Source organism: Fundulus heteroclitus, chromosome 5 (assembly GCF_011125445.2).
Source record: "Fundulus heteroclitus isolate FHET01 chromosome 5, MU-UCD_Fhet_4.1, whole genome shotgun sequence".
NCBI classification, from domain to species: Eukaryota; Metazoa; Chordata; class Actinopteri; order Cyprinodontiformes; family Fundulidae; genus Fundulus; species Fundulus heteroclitus.
The window spans coordinates 37,851,571-37,873,765 of record NC_046365.1 but is presented as its reverse complement, the minus strand read 5'-3'; the positions used below and the strand labels follow the sequence as shown (position 1 = coordinate 37,873,765).

Below are 22,195 nucleotides of genomic sequence, written 5' to 3'. Positions count from 1 at the left end.
TTTATGACCTGGTAACAATTTTAAGACCTAAGAAAGACTGATTTAAGACATTTTAATGCCAATTAAGGCCTTAGTTTTATATTACAGAATTCAATGCCTTTTAAGACCTTTTAAGGATCCGCAGGAACCCTGTGTAAAGATGTTCTGCACGACTTTGAATAATCAGAAACGGCTGTTTGTGTGGGACCAGCATCCTGAACACCTACTGTGCGCTCGGTCCGTCTCAGAGACGCGGCGGACCAACATATAACTCAGGTAAGCAGACCGCTGTCCATTCTCCGTTGACCCCAGCAGAGATCTGCTCTGGTCCTTACCCTCCCATCACACCTAACATCTCCAACCACCGCGGGCCTGCCGCCGCCGGCCCTGTGCCATCAATCTGTGCCGACTCTGGCAACCTCTGATTAATGACGAGGCTGCGGGACGAGAGGCGCGGGGGCAGGGAGAGGGGACAGGTGTTTTGACCACCCATGTGATGCCACAGTCAGGGGGCAGCTTTGGGTGAGCGGTGAGGAAGATGATGCCAAGAGCGGTGGTAGGGGTGACCTTCGAGTTCGGGGGGCCAGTGGCGCAGGGCAGCACACGGCACCAGCTGGAAATGTCACACCGTTGGGCGTCAGCGGGCAGGCTAAGTATAACCTGGTCAGCACCTGGAAGGACGTCCTCTAATTAGTGGCGTGTTGAGGCCATGTCGGATCAGACGCGCGCGGCGTACACGGCCAACTCCTTGCAAACAGCTTTAAAATGCACCTTTAACCAACCAGGCAGGGTTTTTTTTTCATCGTGCTGTAACGACTCAGTGATCAGTGACAGAAAAATGGCCCCTGCCTGTAATAAATCCTCCCCCATTCTTCTCCTGCGTGGAGTCGGGACAGAACAGACACAGCTTTAGGAAAGTTGCACCACTCTGTGACCTTTGTGGACCGCTGCTATAAATAGCGCGTTTCCACTCGGAGTCTACATTACAAAGCACAATGAATTATTTAGTAGTCTAATTCAAAAAGGCAAGTTTCTTTATCCCCCCCCCCCCGCGTGCAGATGGCTTCAGAACAAAAAAGGCAGCACAGAGCGCTAACAAGCAGCCATACTGTGGCACATCTCCGCCAGCAACACCCAGCTTTACACTTTGGTCTTTTTGTCTGTCAAAGTTTCACAATTGTAGCGGCGTCGTGACTGTCCAAGCTCCCCCCGGCGGATCATTTTGTGAGGCGGGTGCATCTCTGCGGAGGAGATGGCCATCTCTGGGTGACTCCGCTTCTCTGCTCTGTTGAGCTTCCTGGCAGGGCGGTTATGTGCTAACCGAGGCCGGTGACAGCTCTGTGTGCAGGATGCTGTACGGCGGGGCTCCAGCTCAGGATGGACGGCGCTATCAGTTTGTCTCCATGTTATCACACACTTCTGACACCTGCCACCAACGCTCCTTTCCACCGCCGTTCCCTCGCTTGTTTCTCTCCCCCTCACTGACCGCCTCTCTCTCTCTCTCTCTGGCGCCTCATCCGTCTCACTGCCAGGCGCTTGTCCGCTGCACCTCACCTCTCGCACTGTGGTCAGGGCTGCCGTCAAATAACTTCATTAGCTTTCCACCTCTGTCACGCCGGCCTGCTCCCCCTCTAACAATCGGCTGCTGTTTTTTTCCCAGAGAGGAAGGAGGAAAAAAAAAAAAAAAAAAAAAAAAAGAAAGCGCGGGGCAGGTTGAGAACCCAACAACGGCTGACACGGTGCTCGACACCGGACAGCGATACTGATGGCTGCAGAGGGGATGTGTGGACCAGAGGTCGCACACAAAAAGCCCGGAGCTGGAGAGAAAGAAACTCATCCTATTTTTCTTATATTTATAAAAAGTGGAAAATGATGGTTTCGCCTCCAAAGCCTTTGCAGCATTTTTATTTCTCAACATGCAGTGTAGCTCCTCTCTAGGTATTACCTAAATATGCCCATTTCCACACGGTATTTTAAGTGATAGAGCAATACAAAGTATAATTATAAGTGAATGGATACAAGGTTTAACATATTTTTTTTACTTTTATCTCAAAAGTGTGGCATGCATTTGTACTAAGGCTGGGCTTAAAAATAAAATCGATTTTTTATACCAAATCAGATTAATTGATTATTTTATTCCTCCTTTTTGTTTCATAAAAAGAAGAAAACTTTAAGCTTTTATTTAAAGCATTTCACCTGGGAGTTGACCTGAATTAAAAGTACAACTAAATACAAGCTGTGAAACACGCTTGTAAAACAAGAATGTAAACAATGAAAATAATTTCTCTTTTTTACTGCTGGTATTACATAATGAGCAAAGAACAGGCTTCACTTCAGTTGTGTAACTTTAACTTTAAAAATAAACAAATTACTAAATTAAAGTGTTTTATGGTAAAAAAAAAAAAAAAAGTTTCCCTGACATTATATTTTCCTAAATATATATTCAGCATTCATGCTATTCTCCTCACGGTAGCCCAATAAGTTTGCTTGAAAAATTAAATCCTGATTTTCTAAAAATTAAATATTAGTAAATTGTAAATTTGATTTAATCTATTAAATTAATTTATCGCCCCGCCCTAATTTGTACTGAACCTGCAAAGGAAGAGTCAGTGCAACCGATTGCTTTCAGAAGTAACATATTAAGTGAATAAAAAACAAGTGGTTTAATATTATTCATCCAGCTTTTTAAATGAAGACCTCAGATTTATTTTAGAGAATGTTAGAGAACAAACGGGATCATGAGCATGATTTATAGAACAAACTGTCTGTCCATCAATGGGAAGAGAATGGAGGAAATGTAAACCTACCAAGATGTGAGCGTCCAACCTAAACTTACAGGCCAGGAGTGAAGCAGCCAAGTAGCCTATGGCAACTCCAGAGGAGCTGCAGAGATCAACAGCTCAGGTGGGCGACTGGGGAACCTTTAGTTGCGCAATCATCACATCTGGCCTTTATTCACAGCAGCTAAAAAAAACAACATCGCTGAAAGAAAGCCATAAGAAGTCCAGATTGCAGTTTGACACAAGCCATCCATATAGAACGGGCGTCCCCAGCGTTTCTCCTCTGATACACGACTTTACAGGAAGCAATTTGCATCTTTTCCACATTTTATTGCAACTAGAAAAGCAGCAGCAGCAGCAGCATACTACTGGACACTTCCTCCATGTTGGCTCACGTGTCTTCATGACTCGCTCCCATTTCCTCCAGATCTCAATACCTCTCATGCTTACTGAGAGAAGCACATTGACACTTCCAGGTTTTCCAAAATAAAACCTGCTATACTCGTCAATAGAGCATAAATGACTTGGCACAGAACCAACAGATCCAACAGCTGGTACTGGTCCAGGGCCCGGTGGTTGTAACCTGACGAGCCAGATGAATTTCGTTCCGCTTAGCTCCGCCTAGCTTCACTCACATCCATCTGGGACATCTCCCATAGAGAGTGATTTCTCCAACCAATTTTATTGTCTAGCCAATCAGGACGCAGGGCTGGAGTTTCATAGATGTGACGTAGTGGAGAAGCGACCGTGACGTGAGACTGTTTTGATTCAGACAATGGCGGCTCGCATTGAGGAAGCAAGCGTTAACATTGATGCTGCTATTTCTTCCGTGTTCACTGCAAAAACAGATTTAAAAATAAGTAAAATGTTCTTAAAGTTAGTGTATTTGTCCTTGATTTGAGCAGGTAAATAAGGTAATTTGCCAATGGAATAAGATTTTTGCACTTAAAATAGGAACAACTCATCTCCATCATCTTATTTCAAGTGCAGGATATTTACTTATCTTATATCAGGGGTCAAAATACTCATTCCATTGGCAAATAATCTTATTTACCTGCTCAAATCAAGGACAAATACACTAACTTTAAGAACATTTTACTTATTTTTAGATCTGTTTTTGCAGTGTTGTCCAATCTACCGAATATTGTTTCATTAAAACAACATCAGAGAACGGCTCTGAAGGCTTTTGTTGGTGGAAACGATGTTATCGCCCGTCTCCCGACCAGTTTTCGCAAGTTTTTCGTTTTTTCCTGCGTCGCTCTCATCAGCGTCACGGGTTAGCTTCGGTGTGAGTGGTTGAAATAGCACGTCGATAAAGATGACAGACAAGTGGCTTATCCAATCATATGCGAGGATTTTTGATAAGGCCCAGCCTTCTGAAACGCCATTCCTATGGATCAGTTCCAGATGGATGAGTGGAGCTAGGTGGAGTGAAATTCATCTGGCTAGGGTCAGGTTACGGTGGTTGGGGACCCCTGATGTGATGGATACAACAAATATGCAGAAGAACGTACTGCAACCTTTTGGCATACAACCAAAATGATGTATGACAGAAACCATCACAGCAACCCAACATAGACACACCATCCCCAGGCTAAGACATGATGGGGGTTCATTTCCAGGAAGACCACCTGAGATTTACCTTCCAGCAGGATGTCGACCCTCAACAAACAACCAAAGCCACAATGGAGTAGCTTGAACCAAAGCATAAATAATGTCAGAACGGCCTAGTCAAAGTCCAGACACAAGTCTAAATGGGATCTAATTGGAACCTGGGCTTTTTTGCAGAGAAGACTGAGAAAATGATGCCAATCTCTAGTTGTCTGAAGCTGGAGGAGACATACCCCAAAAATACTTGTGGCTGTAATCGTTTTACAGTGGAATACAAATGCATGCCGCACTTTTCAGATTTATATTAGCATCCTTTTCCTTCTACTAGCAGGTACTCATTTGCGTTGGTCTATCAGATAAAATCCTGATAAGACATTGTTAGCTGTGGTTGTAATGTGACTAAATGTAAGTAAAAAAAAGGGCTCATGGTGTATGGATACTTTTGCAGGAACCCGCAATATTTTCCAAACAATTTAACTAAAAATAGCGTGACAGTTTTAGGAATCACTTCATAATGTTACAGTAGCAAAGCAAGACACACGGGCAGCAAAAAAAAAAAAAAAAAAAAAGATAAATAAGACAACTGCAGAAGCATCATGACAGATGCGACACCTCCCACAATCCCCTGCATGCCAATTATTCACACCCAGCCAGGGTCAAGCTCGTCGTGCCTGTGTCAGCGCAGTGGGAGTGGGGGATGGGGCGGGGGGGGGGGGGGGGGGGGGTTGTGTTGGGAGGGTGCACAGTGCCCACTGTCATTATTAACTCTGAGTCCACTGGGCTCAGGAGAGGGCCTGTGCATTTCAAAGTGCCTCCGCGGCTTTCATCTGTGAATCAGAATGTGGATCACACTGGATGGCTAACGGTTGTGCAAGCGTGCGAGGACAAAAAAAAATCAAAGTGTATCAGTGTATCACTCGATGGAAAGCAGGGCAGTCCAAAAAACTGACGCTTATTATGTCAGAGGGCAGGAAGAGTTCAGATTTTTTTTTACACCGGGGGGAGTCCATGCAACTCCCTTCTTTCAGCTCTTACTATGTCTCACTCTCTCGCTGTCACTTTGCCACCCCCCCCCCTCCTCCATTCTCTTTGCAGCTTTTTAAGCCTCCTACCCCACTCTTCTTAAAGGCCTTGTGGGACTGATGTGCTGAGACATCAGTGTAAAAGCAGGAGGGATGAGGCGCTTGTGTACGCACTGAATCTGGGTTGGCAGGGAGGTCAGAGGAAATGGAGTCTAGAGGTCCCAGGAGGAGCTTCCTCACCTCTGTCTGCCTGGCAGCTACATGTCACGGTATGCCTCAACGAGCCGACTCCGGTGTGCTTCTTTCACTCCAGAAAACTAACAAAGAGGTTGTTTTTAATCAAAATAGTATGTATTAAGCACCATTTAACTAGAAAGTCATGTTTTCTCTTATTTATTTTTTTAATCCTCCTTGAACAATGCCCTGACTAAGATGTCCGCCACTTGACACTGGACTGACATTGCAAGGAGCCACCTCGGCTCCACCGGGAGCTGCCTGGGCTCGATTGTGCAGTCTGGTAACGGAGTGCGACTGGCACCCGGGGGGGGGGGGGGGGGGCATCCGTGTGGAGCCAGGGCGTGCAAGATCGTAGGGGAGTTAACTAAGCCATCCCAGTCCCCGTGCATCCTGGAGGGGGTCACAGGACGACGCTCGGGGCGCTAATCATTTCAAATTATGAATTCCTTTTTAATTATGAATTATGCATAAATTTTTAATTAATCTAATGTTCCCAGGGTTTTTTTTTCCCTCACATACTCGCTGAAGATCTCAATCTAATTACATGGCATTAAGCGGGAGAGTGGCAGTTGTAGCCTCGACCCTCGCGCTCGACTTCGGTCAACCTTTTTCCATCAATCTCGCCACTGTCTCCAGGCTCGTCTTTTGATATTTTGCAACACGATAAAATGCATCCAAATACAACCTGATCCTTTTTCACCTGACAACAGCAAATCTGGGAAACTTTTTTTTTTTTTTAAGAATGGTGTAACTTGTGCAAAGAGTGTTTGTCTAATCAAGAACATTCCACTGCGAGCGTTTTACGTCCCTCCTAAAAGAAACGTTAAGATTTAAAATCACGACTGAAATGAAAACCTTTGAACGCAGAGAGAATCGTTATCAAGGAGAAGATGCCTGAAAGTTTCACTTTGTCCTTTAATGAGTGACAGAACGCTGAGGAGGAAAATAAATTCCTCTTTAACGGACAGATGGCTGGCTTGATGGACGGATGGAGACAGATGGACGAACGGATGGACGGACGGAGCGACAGGTGGACGGAAGAATGGGAGAAGGTACGAATGGATAAATGCAAGGAAAGAAGGACTAAATGCTGGCTGGATGGATGGATCCATTAAGCAATGGCTCAATCCCAATATCTTTATAGAGCAAACAGCCTTTAGCCAGAGCAGAAGTGCGTTAGCAGTCGCCATGATAAGTGCTGTCCGAATAGTGCAGTCAGTAAGGAAGGAGGTAGGTAGGAAAAGGAGCCTTTATGTTTCCTGCTGCAGCTAATTTAGCCTAGAAACCCCACAACGTCCCTTACTGGCTCCAAGAACCCTTTAGGTATCCCACAACTCTTTGATTGACATGACGTTTTTAGCACAGCCCCCTCACAGAAATCAACACAAATGTCCGGAGAGAAGAGATTGCGCACTCTGTAGTTCATTCTCGGAAGGCTGTAGGCCCGTCACATCACGTCATGACGTCGGAGTCAAAAGGCCATCCGAATTTGGCACAGCAGTGTGAAGCTCCTTTCCTCCCCACGGTAGAGTTCTTACTGTTGACTATGAAAGGTCAATGAACAGGAGCTAGGAGTTATGATTGAGGGTATTCCAATGGAGCCTTTGTCCATACTATGTTGTCTTTTTCCAATCCAACCCATACCTAGAAAATACTAGGTATACTTTTCTAGATAGCAAATGAACACTGAGCAGAGAAGGGAGGAACATTTTCATTACCGTTTATTATATTCTAAAAAATACTTTAATAACCATCGTATTTCATAAATTAGGTAATTAATTAAGGCTACATATTGTTGCATAAAGTGGCTGATTTTGTCCCACTGCTACTAGGGCTGGACGATAAATCAATAACAATATATATCGATCGATAGAAGTATATCGATGATAGAAAAAAGGATCAATAAAAAGTTCAATAGAATAAAAGTTTCCCTTCCTTTTCCATTCTGGCCATGTAGATTATATTACAGTCATTACATTCTCCCAACCAATCACAACGCAGACCCAGGAAGCTCCGCCCCCTTCAGAGAGTTCAGAGAGCATGCATTCTTTTATTCTTTTTTAAAAACTTGTAGTTTTGATAAAAAGTTGGTTGAATAAAAGGGTGAGTTTAAATTCTGTGTTTCTGTGTTCTGTATCTAAAAATCAGTCACTGAACAACAGCACAAAATAGCTAGGGATGCACTTAAAATAAATGTTTTGAATTTGTTGATAATTATCGATATCGATCAATATGATTTCTATTTTATCGATATGCTTTTTTTGTATATCGTCCAGCCCTAACTGCTACCAATAACCCATCACATGCTGGGAGGCTGACAGTGACTGGCACTTTACCCCGTGAAAACAAAACATGTGGGCACCGAAAAGTGACGGTAAGAGGCATTAAGCCTCAGATGTTAACGGTTTTTAAGTAAGAGTAAAAGTCAGAGTGGCTCAGATCGACAGCCTTCGCCTCACTCAGGAACAGCTTGATAGAAGGAGAGGGTTAGTAGACGGACTTAGTTGCGTCTGGTCCAGCAGTACTCAACACGAACTGACCGCTCAGATGTGCCAAGTTTTGAAGCTGTGTTTGAAGAGCGAACTCTCCCCCTCCTGTGCTTATTCCAGAGTTGTTGCGGGTCGGCGGGTGTTTAACAGATGCAACTGGAATATTTGTACAGTTTTTGTCAAGTTGACTCAGTTCCCAGATTAAATGCTACCAGTTCATTTCATTTTTATTTATTTGAGCAAAAAAAACAAAGTAGAAAAACATACAAGTATGCAAACTTCAATACCAAACATAGCACAGCTACTCAAATGGAGTAGGAAGAAGTTAAATACTTATAGGGTCATACCACACTTATCTTCTTATTTAATATTTGCCAAGTAAAAAAGGAAACAGTGAAAGCTTTGAAGAGTCATATCAGTCAGTTGGATGTCAGGAAGTATTTCACAGGCAGATAAAGTTTTTGTTGCCTAAAAGTCAGAGAATTATTTTTATCTAATCACAATTATAATGGAAAAAAAATGCAAAAAGCGACGCTGAGCCGACTACAACAGAAGGCATGCATCATATGCTCAAAATGCTTGATAGTTCTCCAGCTCAATGAAAAACACAACTCCTAAAATGTGACCATGACATTCTAAGTTTCGATTACCTTCGATGTCAAGTAACAATAACCTTGCCTGCAAACTGAATTGTTGCAATATTTTTGTGTTCACAAACAAGAGAATTCTTCTTGTACTGCTTCAGATTAAACTGTTTGTGACCCAAGCAAAAACGACTTGAACCAATCACGGCGCAGTATTATGGTTTAAGGCTGGACTTACAGCTGTGACCAAAGCAAGAGGTGCCGTCCCTACAACCGAACAAAAGTAAACATGGCATCACAGAAAGAAGAGCGCCATCACACCTGTTTTGTCAGAGTCCACGATTTCATCTTTGAGAGAAGTAAGATCCAGAAGTGCCTTGACTAGCCTAACTTGTTGTGGTTTCTCATGTTGCCTGATGGTTACATTTTCATTTGAACCGTGATTGGCTAAAACACCTGTTGGTTGGCGGGCACTAGGTGTCGCTTCACCCAATCAACTCGGAAAGTTCTTCTAAACGTCTAACTTTTCCCCCCAAACAGATTCGATGGGAGCAGGACCAGATGATATGTAGGACAAAGAGTGCTACACATAATCAATCTGGCTTGCCTGGTTAAAGTAATAAAAGATCAAAAAGAAGCAAACTGAAGCCCAAAGCTATAAATATTACAAAATATATATATATTTTTTACAATGATTAATGTTTTTCAAACCTAGTATTATTAATACCACATTTTATTTAAAAAGGTATATAGCCACGCCATATGCCTATACCAAAAAGACCAAAGTCCAGTTGATTATGATAAAAAATAAGGGTATATACTCCAAGTGTCCATCCAGAAAGTGTTTTGATAGTCCTTTTTGAGCTCAAACAAAACCCAACAGGCGCGACAAGCTGACATAAATGGACATGGCACCATCTACCGGCAGTATCAAAGCAAGATGGTCGCCATTGACACAATAAGTGCCGACCGAGCCAACAATGCTTAAAATGTCAAGTAACGTGAACCTTTGAACGTGCCTTTCAGAACACTCAAGGACATCATACAGAACAATAAAAATAAAAACTAAAGTTACAATGAACTGACAATTACAGAGAGGATGCACTTTTGATCAGATGGGTTTTGAGTTTAGACTTGAACTGATAGAGGATGTTGGTATTACGGATGTCTATCTGCATAACAGTGAAAATGGATGTTGAATTTCTGGAAGATATTGCAGATAGAAAGAATGTAAATAAGGATAATGAAAAGCAGGAGTCCCAGGACGTAGCCTTGCAGCACGCCTGTTATGACTACTAGAAAATAAAGGACTTAAGTTCAACCGAGTGTGGCCAGTAAGGTAATAATGACATTATTTAAGGGGTGTGAATGATGCCAATTGAGGACAATCTGTGAAGTATGAAGTGAGAAATTGTATCCAAGGCCGCGCTGAAATCCAGAAGAATTACTGGAGTATTAAAACCAACCATGGGGCAAGAAGGAGACAGTCAGTGTAACATGTTATAAAATATGCAAATTCTAGATGAATGGAACATTGCTACACAGTGTTATGAAGGAGGTGGGCCCTGTTTAAAGCTCGCTGCGCTCCTGATTGTTAAAGTAAGAGTGTGATGGCCTGGTGGCACGGTTTTTGGGCACCTTTGTTTTCCCCTCCCTGCAGCCCTGATCTAGCTGCACCTGGAACACGCCTGGTGCATTTACTCCTTAACAGACAGATGTTAAGAGTTTCCCGGAAACGGAAGTAAGTACCGTATTTTCCGGACTATAAGTCGCTCCAGAGTACAAGTCGCACCAGCCATAAAATGCATAATAAAGAAGGAAAAAACATATATAAGTCGCACTGGAGTATAAGTCGCATTTTTGGGGGAAATTTATTTGATAATATACAACATCAAGAACAGACATGTCATCTTGAAAGGCAATTTTAAATAAAAATAGAACGGAGGCAACAACAGGCTGAATAATTGTACGGTTGTGTCATGTAGCACAAGTTAACTCTATGTTATGAGTTAACATTACATATTAAAAGCTATTCAGATAACTATAGCATAAATAACATGCGAAGAAGTTAACCAAAGCGCCCGTGTCACTCCAAATAACTAAAATCCAGTGAAATCTTCATCCTCGGTGTCACTTTCAAATAACTCAGTTAACTCCGGAGGTAGAAGCTGCGGCACTTCCGCTTCTACGTCGCTTACGTCTGGTTCAACACAGGCCTAGAGCGCCCTCTTGCGGTTTGGTGTGAAAATAACAGGTGTAATGATATACCGGTAAAAATGTGTAATAATTTCACACACAAGTCGCTCCAGAGTATAAGTCGCACCCCTGGCCAAACTATGAAAAAAACTGTGACTTATAGTCCGGAAAATACGGTACATATGAACAGCTGAGGGCGGGTGGTCCAAGTATACTCTTCCTGAACGTTTAGCTTCGTATTTGAATGAGTAGAAAGTGCATCTGATGCTGCAGATTTGGCCAATGAGTTTGTTCTGATAGTGAAAGAAATCAGTGGTTAGAAGCTGAGATTGCCCTAAACTGGAGAATTCAACCACTAAACAAAACTTCACTGGTGCGACGCAAGACCAAGTAGGTCACACAATTGCTGTTTAGGGAAAGGCGTCCTGTGTTACAGACTAAGGATAAATCTGGTCAAAGGAGTCGTTCAGTGAAACATATTGCCAAATTCTGCTTCCCCCACCAAAAGAGCTGAGGTTATAGCTGCTCAGCAGTTTCCCACCATGTCGCCTTGAACTCCCGGGATAATTCAGAAAAATCCACTTGATTTCCAGTCCATTGACCAAGGTCGTAAACCGCATGTTTCTAGAGGGTTCGTCTCATTGGTGGGTAGTGACCAGAAGATACCTGAGAACATTCTTTCAGACGCGGGTGCTTTGGATTCATTTATTTTGGCATCAGCGTTGCCCTTTTCCTCAGAAACGGATAGTGGTTGTTGTTCTAAAGTTCAGGGCACGAGTGTGAATGTGATGACACGTCGCCGGTTTGTGTCATCAGAGCTGAAGCTGCGACTGGGGAGTGTCCCCCAAGCGGCTCCACTTATGGCATCCAGGTGATTTTAGGAGAGGACAGCTGGGAATAAAGTGTGGGACAATATTTCCACTTCCAAAAATGTGCTACACATAAACAAAGCAAAGGTAAGGCAGAAACAAAATACTGTAGCTAGTATGATAACTCAGGCCAGGAGTAAAGACAGTTTCTAGTAATAAAAAACTCCAGCAGAACATGATTTTGTCATTCAAACATGGTGATCTAGTGAAGGAGCAGAGGGTTGACCAATCTTAAGAAGAAGTTGGTCCGCCCAACAGATGAGAGCACGAGTATTTTTTTTATTTTGGACGATGGGTTATGTGTTCAAAAGTTAGATCCTCATGACAAGATAATGGGACAATGCCATTTTTCAGACTGCAGACTGAGGTTTGCAGATGATTGTTTCTGCACACCTCTCTGGAGGCCCCACCATAGCATTTCATTCAGGATGAGGTCTGGACTCTGAGTCACTGTAATTTTTTAATTGTATAGTTTTTCCAGTTTATTTATTTGCTACCATGTGATTCTGTATCGTGTCAAAGAGTTTGAAAAAGGATATACCCTCCATCCCAGGTAAACAGAGAGCAACAGTTGCTTTTCTAACGCAACTTTGGGTGAATTTACTGGGCTGTCCACTCCCGGTCTTAATTGTTTCCCACTTGTAAACAGAGGTGGGTAGTAACTAGTTACATTTAATCAGTTACATTTACCCCAGTAACATTTTCAACAAAATGTACTTTTAGGAGTAGTTTTACTGCCCTGTACTTTTTATGTTTACTTGAGTAAATATCATGAAGAAGTATCGCTACTCATACTAGTGACAGAGTGAGTACCTTCACTGAATAAAGAACAGACTAGTGTTAACCAAAAAATAAGGCAGTTTATGTTAAAGTGAAACTTCTTGTTTCAACACAAACTTTGCTGTTTTAATGGTATTTTCTGTCTGCTGAGATGACTGAGCCATTTGGAGGCTCAGTGATGGTCAGATCAAGTAACCATACAGTAAACAGAAGATATTGTCATTAGAAGTACTTTGCGCTGTTCTAACGAACTGTAAATATATTAACTGCTGTATTGGTCAATAGAGTTTCATGTTAAAAAACGTTATTTAGAGAAGTGTTTCTTCTGTATAAATGTACTTTGTAATTATATGTGTATATTTATTTATTTTAGTCTTTAAAACACCAGAATTTATATTTCGTATATGTTTTATATTTATATTTTTCCCCTGACCAAATAAATAATTTTTAAATATTAAATCAGTTGTCATGATTAGTTAATCAGCACTTAAGTAGCCTTCTTACCAAATACTTTCCTACTCTTAAGTCATTTTTTGGTTGGCTACTTTTTACTTGTACTTGAGTAAAATGGCTAATGGTTAATTGGTTAATGGTGATTGTAAAACGCTGTTTTTAGCTTTCTGCTCTGTCGCACTTTGAGATTTCTTTGAAATGTTAAGTGCATTATAAATAAAATGCATTAAAGATATGTTGAAGTAGTGCTGCTCTTACTTGAGTACAGTTTTTGGCCACTCTGCCCACCTCTGCTTGTAAATCATCTTTCTCTGTAAAATGAATGTCTTGATGGGCTGCAACAGCGGCTTTTCTAAGGTCCTTGCTGTTGTCTTTACTGCGTCTCTGTGTCTCCCCATCCTGCCAAAGCTCCCGTTTAATAGAGGTGGGCACACTGATGCTAATCAATCAATCAGGTGGAACCAATCAGCAACAGCTGGCCGCTCCATCCATGTAAATCCTACGGAAGCAGCAAGTGTAGACCATAAACTCCATTTTCTCTGTACCTTGGTTCATTAAATACAGGAAACTGATGTGTTGTTTTATTACACTGAGGTTACATCAGCAAAAATCATTGCAGAACCTGGTAAAACCAGATATTTAGAGTCTATTTTGTCCCCCCCATTAGTGTCTATCTGGGTTTTCTTTGTAAATCATGGTTGAATCGTCATGTTTCAGTCAATCCGTCTTAGGGCTCGGCCATAAACCGATTTAATCGATTAATTCGAATTTACAATTCTTTAAGATTTCATTTTTGGAAAATCTGGATTTTATTTTGCCAATACACTCATTGGGTTTCCATGAAGACAACAACATGTGATGCTGAATATATGTTTAAGCAAATATATTCTCAAAATATTGTTAAGTGGAAACTTTTTTTACCATAATACGAGGTACTTAATTTACTTATTTACTTTTTTTTTTACTTAGTTTGAAGTTCACAAGTGCAGTGAAGCCTGTTCTTAGCTCAATGTGTAATACCAGTAGCAGCAAATGTTTTGTTATATTTTCATTGTTTATAATGGCACGGCTGCCATCTTGTTTTACAAGCATGTTTCACAGCTTTTTTTTTGTTGCACTTTGAATTCAGATCAACTCCCTGACGAAATGTTTGACATATATGCAAGGTTTTAAAATAATTTCTTTAATTTCTTTTTATGAAACAAAAAGGAGTAAAAAAAATCGATTAATAGGATTTGGTATGATAAAATCGGAGATTTATTTTTTAATCCATATCGCCCAGCCCTAATCCGTCTCCAACTCTGCTAACTGGTGATCAGCATGACATAATAATCTAGTAGTAATCTACTGAATGTCTCAAAACGTTATAAAAGCATGTTTTTTTTTTTCCTTATGAAGGGAAGTTTGTTGTATCACAAAGGAAAAAAAGGACAGACTCACCTGAAAGCTTCATAAGCAGGTCAGTTGCCGTTTTGGTGGTGATGTCGGGGCTGAAGAGCGAGGCCGTGGTCGGACCACTCGGACTGGACCTCATCCCAACTCCGATACCAACTCCGGGTAGGTCTAGGGAATTGGTACTGCTGCCTGGGCGGTCTCTGCAAATGCTGAACGGGGAGAGCACGGACAGATCCCTCTCCTGGGGCTCCTCCTTGACGTGGACGTGATTAGAAGACGCTTCGGTCGGAGGGGAGGTTTGCTGCTGGGCGTCTGTGTGCAGCGGAGACGCCTCCGCTGCTCTCAGATCCGTGGTACCGCTGTCTCCCAGCAGGGATCCCTCGCCCTCGGTGTCGGTGGTGGGCTCTTCTTTCACCTTGACGTCTGTGCGAGGGAAGTGCTGGTGGCAGCGCATGTGAAGCTTCAGGCTGAAGTGTCGGGAGGAGGTAAAGGGACAAAGTTCGCATTGAAATGTCTCGCCTCTGTCTTGGTGCTGATGTACCTGAAAGAGGAGGACGGCGTCAGAAAACATCATTGGCGAGCAGGGTTTCTACATTTCATTTGTGCAGGAGTGGTGGTGGCCTAGTGGTTAGAGCAGGGCTCTTGCATCCTGGAAAGGCAGTAAGTTCCCTAGTTTAAATCCCACAGACTGCAACTCTGGGTCCCTGAGCAAGACTCTTAGGCCCCAGAATGCTCCCTGGGCACCACACAGCGACAGACCACTGCTCTCTGAGGGACGGGTTAAATGCAGAAGACACATTTCACAGGACGCCGCGATTACAAATAAAGATTACAACACTTTTCTCATTCCTGTTTTAGTCAATTTTGTTAAAACACAGAGGCAAAAATTCACAATGAATTCATGGAACATGTTTCTACATTGAGAGAGCTGCTGTTCGACAACTTTTAGATGCACTCCGATCTTATAATCTTGAAACTGGTCTTAAGGTAAAAATAAAATAAAAACTCTTTAAATTCGTCTTTGCACAACTTCCAACTTTGCAGCTTGGAAAAAAAATATTTGGACTCAAGACTTTAGTCCAACATTCAAAGCTGTTCAAGTCATTTAACACGAGCAATCAGACATAATCTTGGCGTTCATATTTAAATTAGGGCTGGAATATATTTCAATAACAATATATATTGATCAATAGACATATATATTGATGATAGAAAAAAGTGTCAATAAAAAGTTCAATAGAATAACAGTTTTCCTTCCTTTTGCATTCTAGCCATGTAGGTTAGTTTAACTACAGTCATTACAACCTCCCAACCAATCACAACGCAGACCCAGGAACCTCCATCACTAAGCTCCGCCCCCTTCAAAGAGTTCAGTGAGCACGTGTTGTTTTTTTTCTTCTTTTTAAAGCAACAACATAAAATGGCCAGGGGCAGATTTAAAATATATGTTTTGAATTTCTTGATAATTATCGATATCGATCAATATGATTTATATTTTATTGATGTGTCTTTTTTCCCTATATCGTCCAGCCCTAATTTAAATAAGCACCAATTGCCGGTCATGTGAGGTAAAAAAAAAAAAAAGCAGAAGATCATCCAACCTTCATGTGAGACTTGAGATTGTCTTTGCGAGCACATCGGAAGGGACACAGCGGACACTGATGGCTTTTCAAGCCTGTGTGAATGACCATGTGTCTCTTCCAGTAGCTCTTGCGTTTGATGACCAGCCCACAAACCGGACACTGGAACGGTTTCCCGCCATCCTCAGGAGAACCTACAGGGAAGAGAGGAACACCGTTGGTGTTTGCAGTCGACATTAAACAAGTCCTAGGATCTACATAGCCATCTTTACTGGTACAGAAATGCAGTTTTATTTTTAGAAAGGATATTCCAGCAACTTGATGCAGTATCAACGGGGTTAACTGAAGTGAAAATGTATAGAAAGCCTGAAAATAAGTGGATCCTTTGATGCATGAGCTCTGGCACTAAAAGATGCAGGTACAGGTCCAGCCTTTACTGAAGAGAACATGTATTCAGAGGGAATGAAAGTCCCATGTTCAGTAACAAATGTTTCTAACAAAATCACCGGTGGTAAGATTGGCCATAAAAATCGCAGGAATCTAGCTTCTAGGAACAACTAATTAGCAATCTGTGACTTTCTGTTTCCCTGGGGTTTAAATATGAGGCGCCACTGAGAATCATTTCTCTCAGCCTCTGGCCACAAGGCTGGATGATGAGTTTATTTATCTCCAGACAAAATGAAATGGATGGTAAAGTAAAAAAAAAAAATTAAAATAGTTCATCTGATCAGCAGGTGAAAACATGCAGAGACTGTGGCGGAGTGCAGTGTGACCCCTCCTTCGACATCTGTTACGTGGGCCGTGACAGAACCAATCTCTGGACTTTGGCCGAAACAGAACCCTTAAAGCCGGGCGTACACTAAGAGTTTTTGCCCTTTTCGGGCCGATTCTTCAGTCGTGTGAGAATTTATTGGATCGGGCCGAGTTTCAGCTTCATCCTGCGTCCTGTGTTGTGTAGTATACCGAGGGGGTAATGAGGGGCGATTAGCCTCTCGCAACCACCTCCCGATCAGGTATTATATGGTCGGATGAAAATCAAACATGTCTGAAATCCTGTCGGCCCTCCTGAGGTGATCGTGAGCGCCTCCTGCTGGTGAAGCAGAGCTACGATTTCCCCCAACCTCGCGCACTGCGCATGTGCAAACAAGGAAATTCTTCTTCGTCTTCTCAAACGAAAACATAGGAGCGGAGAGAAGCATGTTGGATTACACGGTGGTACATGTGACATGGAGTCAAACTACGGAGGAGCAACTTGTAGGATTACCAAGGCAGCGCGTTTCGTTCTTCTGTCTTTTTCTTCTTCTACTGTTTACGTTTGGCTTCAAGGTAGACGAGTCCGACAAGCGCCATCTCTATACGGCGCCGAGACTGACGTGTGGTTTTTGGACGTACAGTGTGAGCTGTCAAGTCGCATCAGAGCGTCGGGCGTACAGTAGAAACAAATGGTGAGCTGTGAACTTTTAAACCCTGAGGTTTTGTCATACAGTTTGAGCTGTACAGTATCTGAGTACCATGATTGAAAATATCGTACAGTGTACGCCTGGCTTAAGGCGCTGTACGCCGCTAATTATTTAGAACGGGAGATCTTCAACGCACCGTCTATGTGAAACGGTATTAATGTGCCTTCCTCCTCTGGTTCTGCAATGACAGCTCGTTTTTTGAAAGCTCACATGTGAAGGATTTGGCCGGGTCTAACAGCCAGACGGAGCCACAGAGACGACCTCGTCTTTAACCGAGACGATTTATGAAAGAGGCACTACAGGTGTGGGGAAGCCACCTCATGTCCAGTAATGGGGTGTGGTGGAGGAAACGTGGTCCTGATTATCTTCTTAAGGCTCATGGAGGGTCGTTACAATACACTGGACACAAACCAGGACATATTAAGTACAATCATGTGGACTCGACCAGTAAACTGGAAATGGGTCAGCTCTGGGTCTCTCAGGAGGAACTGTGGCCAAATAAACAGAGAAATGGTTCAACAGACACCGTCTCAGTCTGCAGACCTCAAACCTGTGGAGCACCTGTGGGAAGAACTGGTGAAGATCCAAAACTCTGGTCTATCTAGAGCAGGAGTCGTCAATCTTTTTGAAAATGAGAGCTGCTTCATTGGTACTGTCTCACACGAAGGGCTACTAGTACTGACCTTCGAACTAGAGGAGTCAGTGTTCACCAATAAACATATATGCAATGCTCTTTTGTTTTTAGATATTGTCATTTATTAATCTAGATCAGGGGTGTCAAACATACGGCCCGCGGGCCGGATCCGGCCCGCCGAACAATTTAGTCCGGCCCTGTGGCTAAATGCATTATCATTATAAACCCCCCCCCCCAGTGTCTTGTCTGGTAATGTGGCAATAAGATGCCACAAAGAGCTCATCAGATTTGACTTTCACAAGTGGACAAGATAAAAGGAAGAGAATGATAAAACAATTATTGAAAAAAAACATGTATTTTGTTTAATTGAAAATATGCAGTTCCTATATTGTCCACGAGGACACGCTGTGTTTTAATTAGCAGATTAAGCTTCAGGTGTGGAAAAATTTAAATCATTTCTTAATTTTTATCTGTTTGATGTATTTTGTCATGCAGAACAGTGTTTTTAAGTTCCAAAAAATTTGAATAAATGTTTTTCAACATTGTATAATCACTGTGATCAGTTCTTATGCATAATGCACTTAAGTAAATGTTTAACTGAGTAAAAGTATTGTTGAAATTGCACATACTTTTCTTAAAAACGCTGAGGTTATTCATAATATATTGTGTAAAAGTGAAATTAATATAAAAATCAACAAGTCCACATTTATTAGTTCTATTTAATCTTGCAATGAGTTTACTCGTGTGGCCCTCTTGAGATCAGATTAAGCTGAATGTGGCCCCTCAACCAAAATTAGTTTGACACCCCTGATCTAGATAAATGCAAGTGTGATTGCAAAAGACAACCAGCATTCACTCCTCCTGAAAGAGCGTCTGCATTGTTGATGGCTTTGCAGCAATCCCTCATACTGAGCATGCATGAAGCGACAGTGGAGAGGAAAACCTCCAACAGAACCAGAACCAGGCTCAGTGTCATCTGCCTCGAATCACTGGGGGGTTAAAGATCCTTCTGTGTTTGCGCTAATCTCACGAGATGCAATAGGAGAAAATGAAGAGTTGTTCTGTGGCTGAAGGTGGTTGCAGAAAAAAAACAATCATAGCCTGCTATAGTTTTGTTAAAAACAAATCAGATTGTTGTCCCTCTATTAAATAAATAGGACAAAAATAAAAAGGTTGGATTTTTTTTTTTTGGCAATATTTCCACGAGAGATCATTCTGCTTTGATAAAAAGGTAAACGTATTTTAAAGATCTTTACATTTCATCAGCAGTAGCCGATAATTGTGGCCGGCGCTGTACGTAATGAAGTGGGAGAAGGCGTCTGTGCGCCTCGTGATGGTGAAGCACCGCGGGGAAATGCCAGCTAGAAGCAAATGGAACAATGAGGGAGAAAAACTCAGGGCCCGTTTTTAGTGTCTCGATTATTGTTGTTGGCTTCATATCCGGCATCCATTACTGTTTAATTGGTCTTATTAGAAAGAGGCATGATTGCATTACAAATTCTACAAGGGGCCTGTCAGGATGGCTTCATAAGTATTCCAGCGCCGTTCCTTGAAAAACATCTGGTAATCAGTGTTTGGTGAAATTACTGCGCTCAGCCATTCATTGACCTGAGGTGTAAAACCTCGAGACTGCCTATTTGCAACAATAAACCGCCATCTGCGGCCCAACCTCTCCCGAGCTCGAGCAGAGATCAGGATGCAAAAAATAAATAGATAAAAAAAAGAAAAAAAAAGTCCTGCTTCCTCAAATTTAAGGGTAAAAAAAAAAAAAAAAAAAAGACATGAGGAGGAAACTTTAGTCGTTAACATGTTTGGAGACATTATGCATTGGAAGAAGACACGGTTTTACAGTTGGTTGGGGGGGGGGCAATAAAACAAGACATGCGAGTCGATAATCAAGGTCACATTTTTCAGTCTGGCGACCAAACAGCTACCTGCATTTTTACAGCGCAACTCGACCTTGACGGCAGCCTGGGTTAGAGCAGAGCCCCCTCTCCCCCCCCAAGCACCAGCCCTCCGTCCTTTTTAGCATGCAGATCACAAAATATTACATCGATTGCTTCATTTTGTCTGAAGTCAATTTGATCCAGCCATCTTAGGGGTTTGGCGGGGGTTGCGACACAATCCCTCAAAAGTGCCCATCAATCTCTCTGAAAGCATTCGGCTCTCCCTTAAGACTACTTAGAGTCCCGGGCGAGATCCCTGTGTGCGCCATTGTTTGGGTTACGTGTCTACATCTGAGCGTATGCTTGCCAAGTATACTGCATGAGCAATACAGAGAGAAAGAGAGAGAGAGAGAGAGAGAGGAGGGGGTAGAGAAAAAAAAAAAAAAAAAAAAAGAAGAAGTGTGCACGCATCTGTATCCAGTCAGTGGAAAGTATGATGTGTTTGGCCTTAAGTCTGCTGTGCTGATGAGTGCAGAGGGCTCTGGTAAGTGGGGGCTGCAGCCAGGAGGAGGGCTGCCGAGATGGATATGGACTCCAGGGCGCCCCGCTGCGCCGAGCACACACTGACGACCCCCTTTTGGCAGCGCGCACATCCGAGCGGCAAGCGAACTGGTTTAAAGGGGGGGGCGGCGAGGTCTCAGTCGGAACCCCCCGTTGAGCCCGCAGACCATTTCCCATACTGTAAGGCCAGCCAGGGCTGTTTTCTCTCGCCTGTGCTCTCTGCTCGGCTGACAGCTGAAGCCGAGGCTACACTACTACTGCGGCGCCATTGAAGTGAGAGCAAAACTATGACAAAACACCAGAAAAAAAAAAAAAGGCAGAGAAGTTCAGAGTTGTGCCTTTTGTGGGAAACGAATCGTGGTTCAATGAGATCTCTGTCTTCATGAAGCTAAAGTCCCTTATTGGAGCTAATTTATCAGCACCAGCATTTTAAATGATCTTTTATTGATGACTAAACAGACAAATAACCTAAATGATTCTGGATATAAGCCCGTTTTCTTTATAGTTTTCAGATTTTCTTTACACGTGGCTTAACGTTTTCCTCTTACTGGATTAAATATTGATGTTTCTGGACTGGAGTGACTTGAACCTGATAAGAGAATCTGTGGAGGGACCTTAAGATTAGGGTGATGGGAAGGAGGCCTTCCAACAGCTCATCACCAGCAAAAGGCTGGTCAGCAGTTTTAAGACACACAGAACTTTTGACAGGCCCTGTTCTGATCATTTTCCAAAACTAATGTTCCTTTCATGTTGTTTTAATATACTTTGAGTGATTTTTTCCATCGTTTCTATCAGTGAGTTGATTCGCTAATTGTTTCAGATCTAAAACTACAAGCGCTGTGAATAATTTTGGCCTGGACTGTACTGTTCGACAACACTAGGAGGTCGTGAAGGACTTGAACGGGTTGATGATTTGCCAACGCGGAGGGATTATGGGATGGACAATGGGGCTCGGTCTATCTGCTCTTGCTTAGATTCTGCTATATATATATTTTTTTTTCCTTCAGTTTCATGAACCACCTGTAAAATAACAAGGGAGAAACTCCCCCTTACTCTAGATTTAATAATTCCCAAGGTAAAATGCAGTTTTAATATTTTGTCTTTATTACTGTTTACAATAAAACCGCGTTTATCAGTGAACGTCAAGTTTAGCTCTCAGATTTACCTAAAATCAAATGTTCCCTGACCTTTTAGAGAGAAAGACAACTGATAATTTTTGATAAAAATCTACTTTAGGAACTGTGTTCTTTTCTCTCTTTTTAGAGAACCACCATTTTATTTCTATTTTTCACTTTGAAAGAAAGAAAAAAACAAAACTTTACAAAAAGAGGATGGATACATTTAGTGGGATATGAATTTTTGCAGAGAATTATGTTAAACAAAAACCTGAGATGAAGAATAGATGTAAAAAAGTATTACTCTTACTTTTAGTGTCATCCTGTAGTTGGAATTCAATGCAATTTTTGTTAAAAAAAGGAAAACCTGCTAAACCCTTATATCTATAATAAAAATATCAGCATTATATAAGTATTTATAAATAAATAAAAACATCCTCGCAGCATGATGCTGCCACCATGTTGTTTCCTGCTGGGAATGATGCGTTCAGCGTGTTCAAAAAGCTTAATTTTGGTTCCAGAGAACTGCAGAGGGAAGGTTTATTGCTTTATTTACTACAGGAT

General features: G+C 42.2%; 1 protein-coding gene across 1 annotated transcript in view; it reads right to left on the bottom strand.

Moving 5' to 3' along the window:
- znf827 (zinc finger protein 827) overlaps positions 1-22,195 on the bottom strand; it is a 133,354-nt gene that overhangs the window by 64,782 nt on the left and 46,377 nt on the right. The window contains exons 3-4 of the mRNA XM_036137539.1: positions 15,997-16,169; positions 14,441-14,936 (exon numbers count right to left, since the gene is read on the bottom strand). Coding sequence (XP_035993432.1) covers positions 14,441-14,936; positions 15,997-16,169 — 669 coding nt within the window. The remainder of the gene's footprint in view (positions 1-14,440; positions 14,937-15,996; positions 16,170-22,195) is intronic.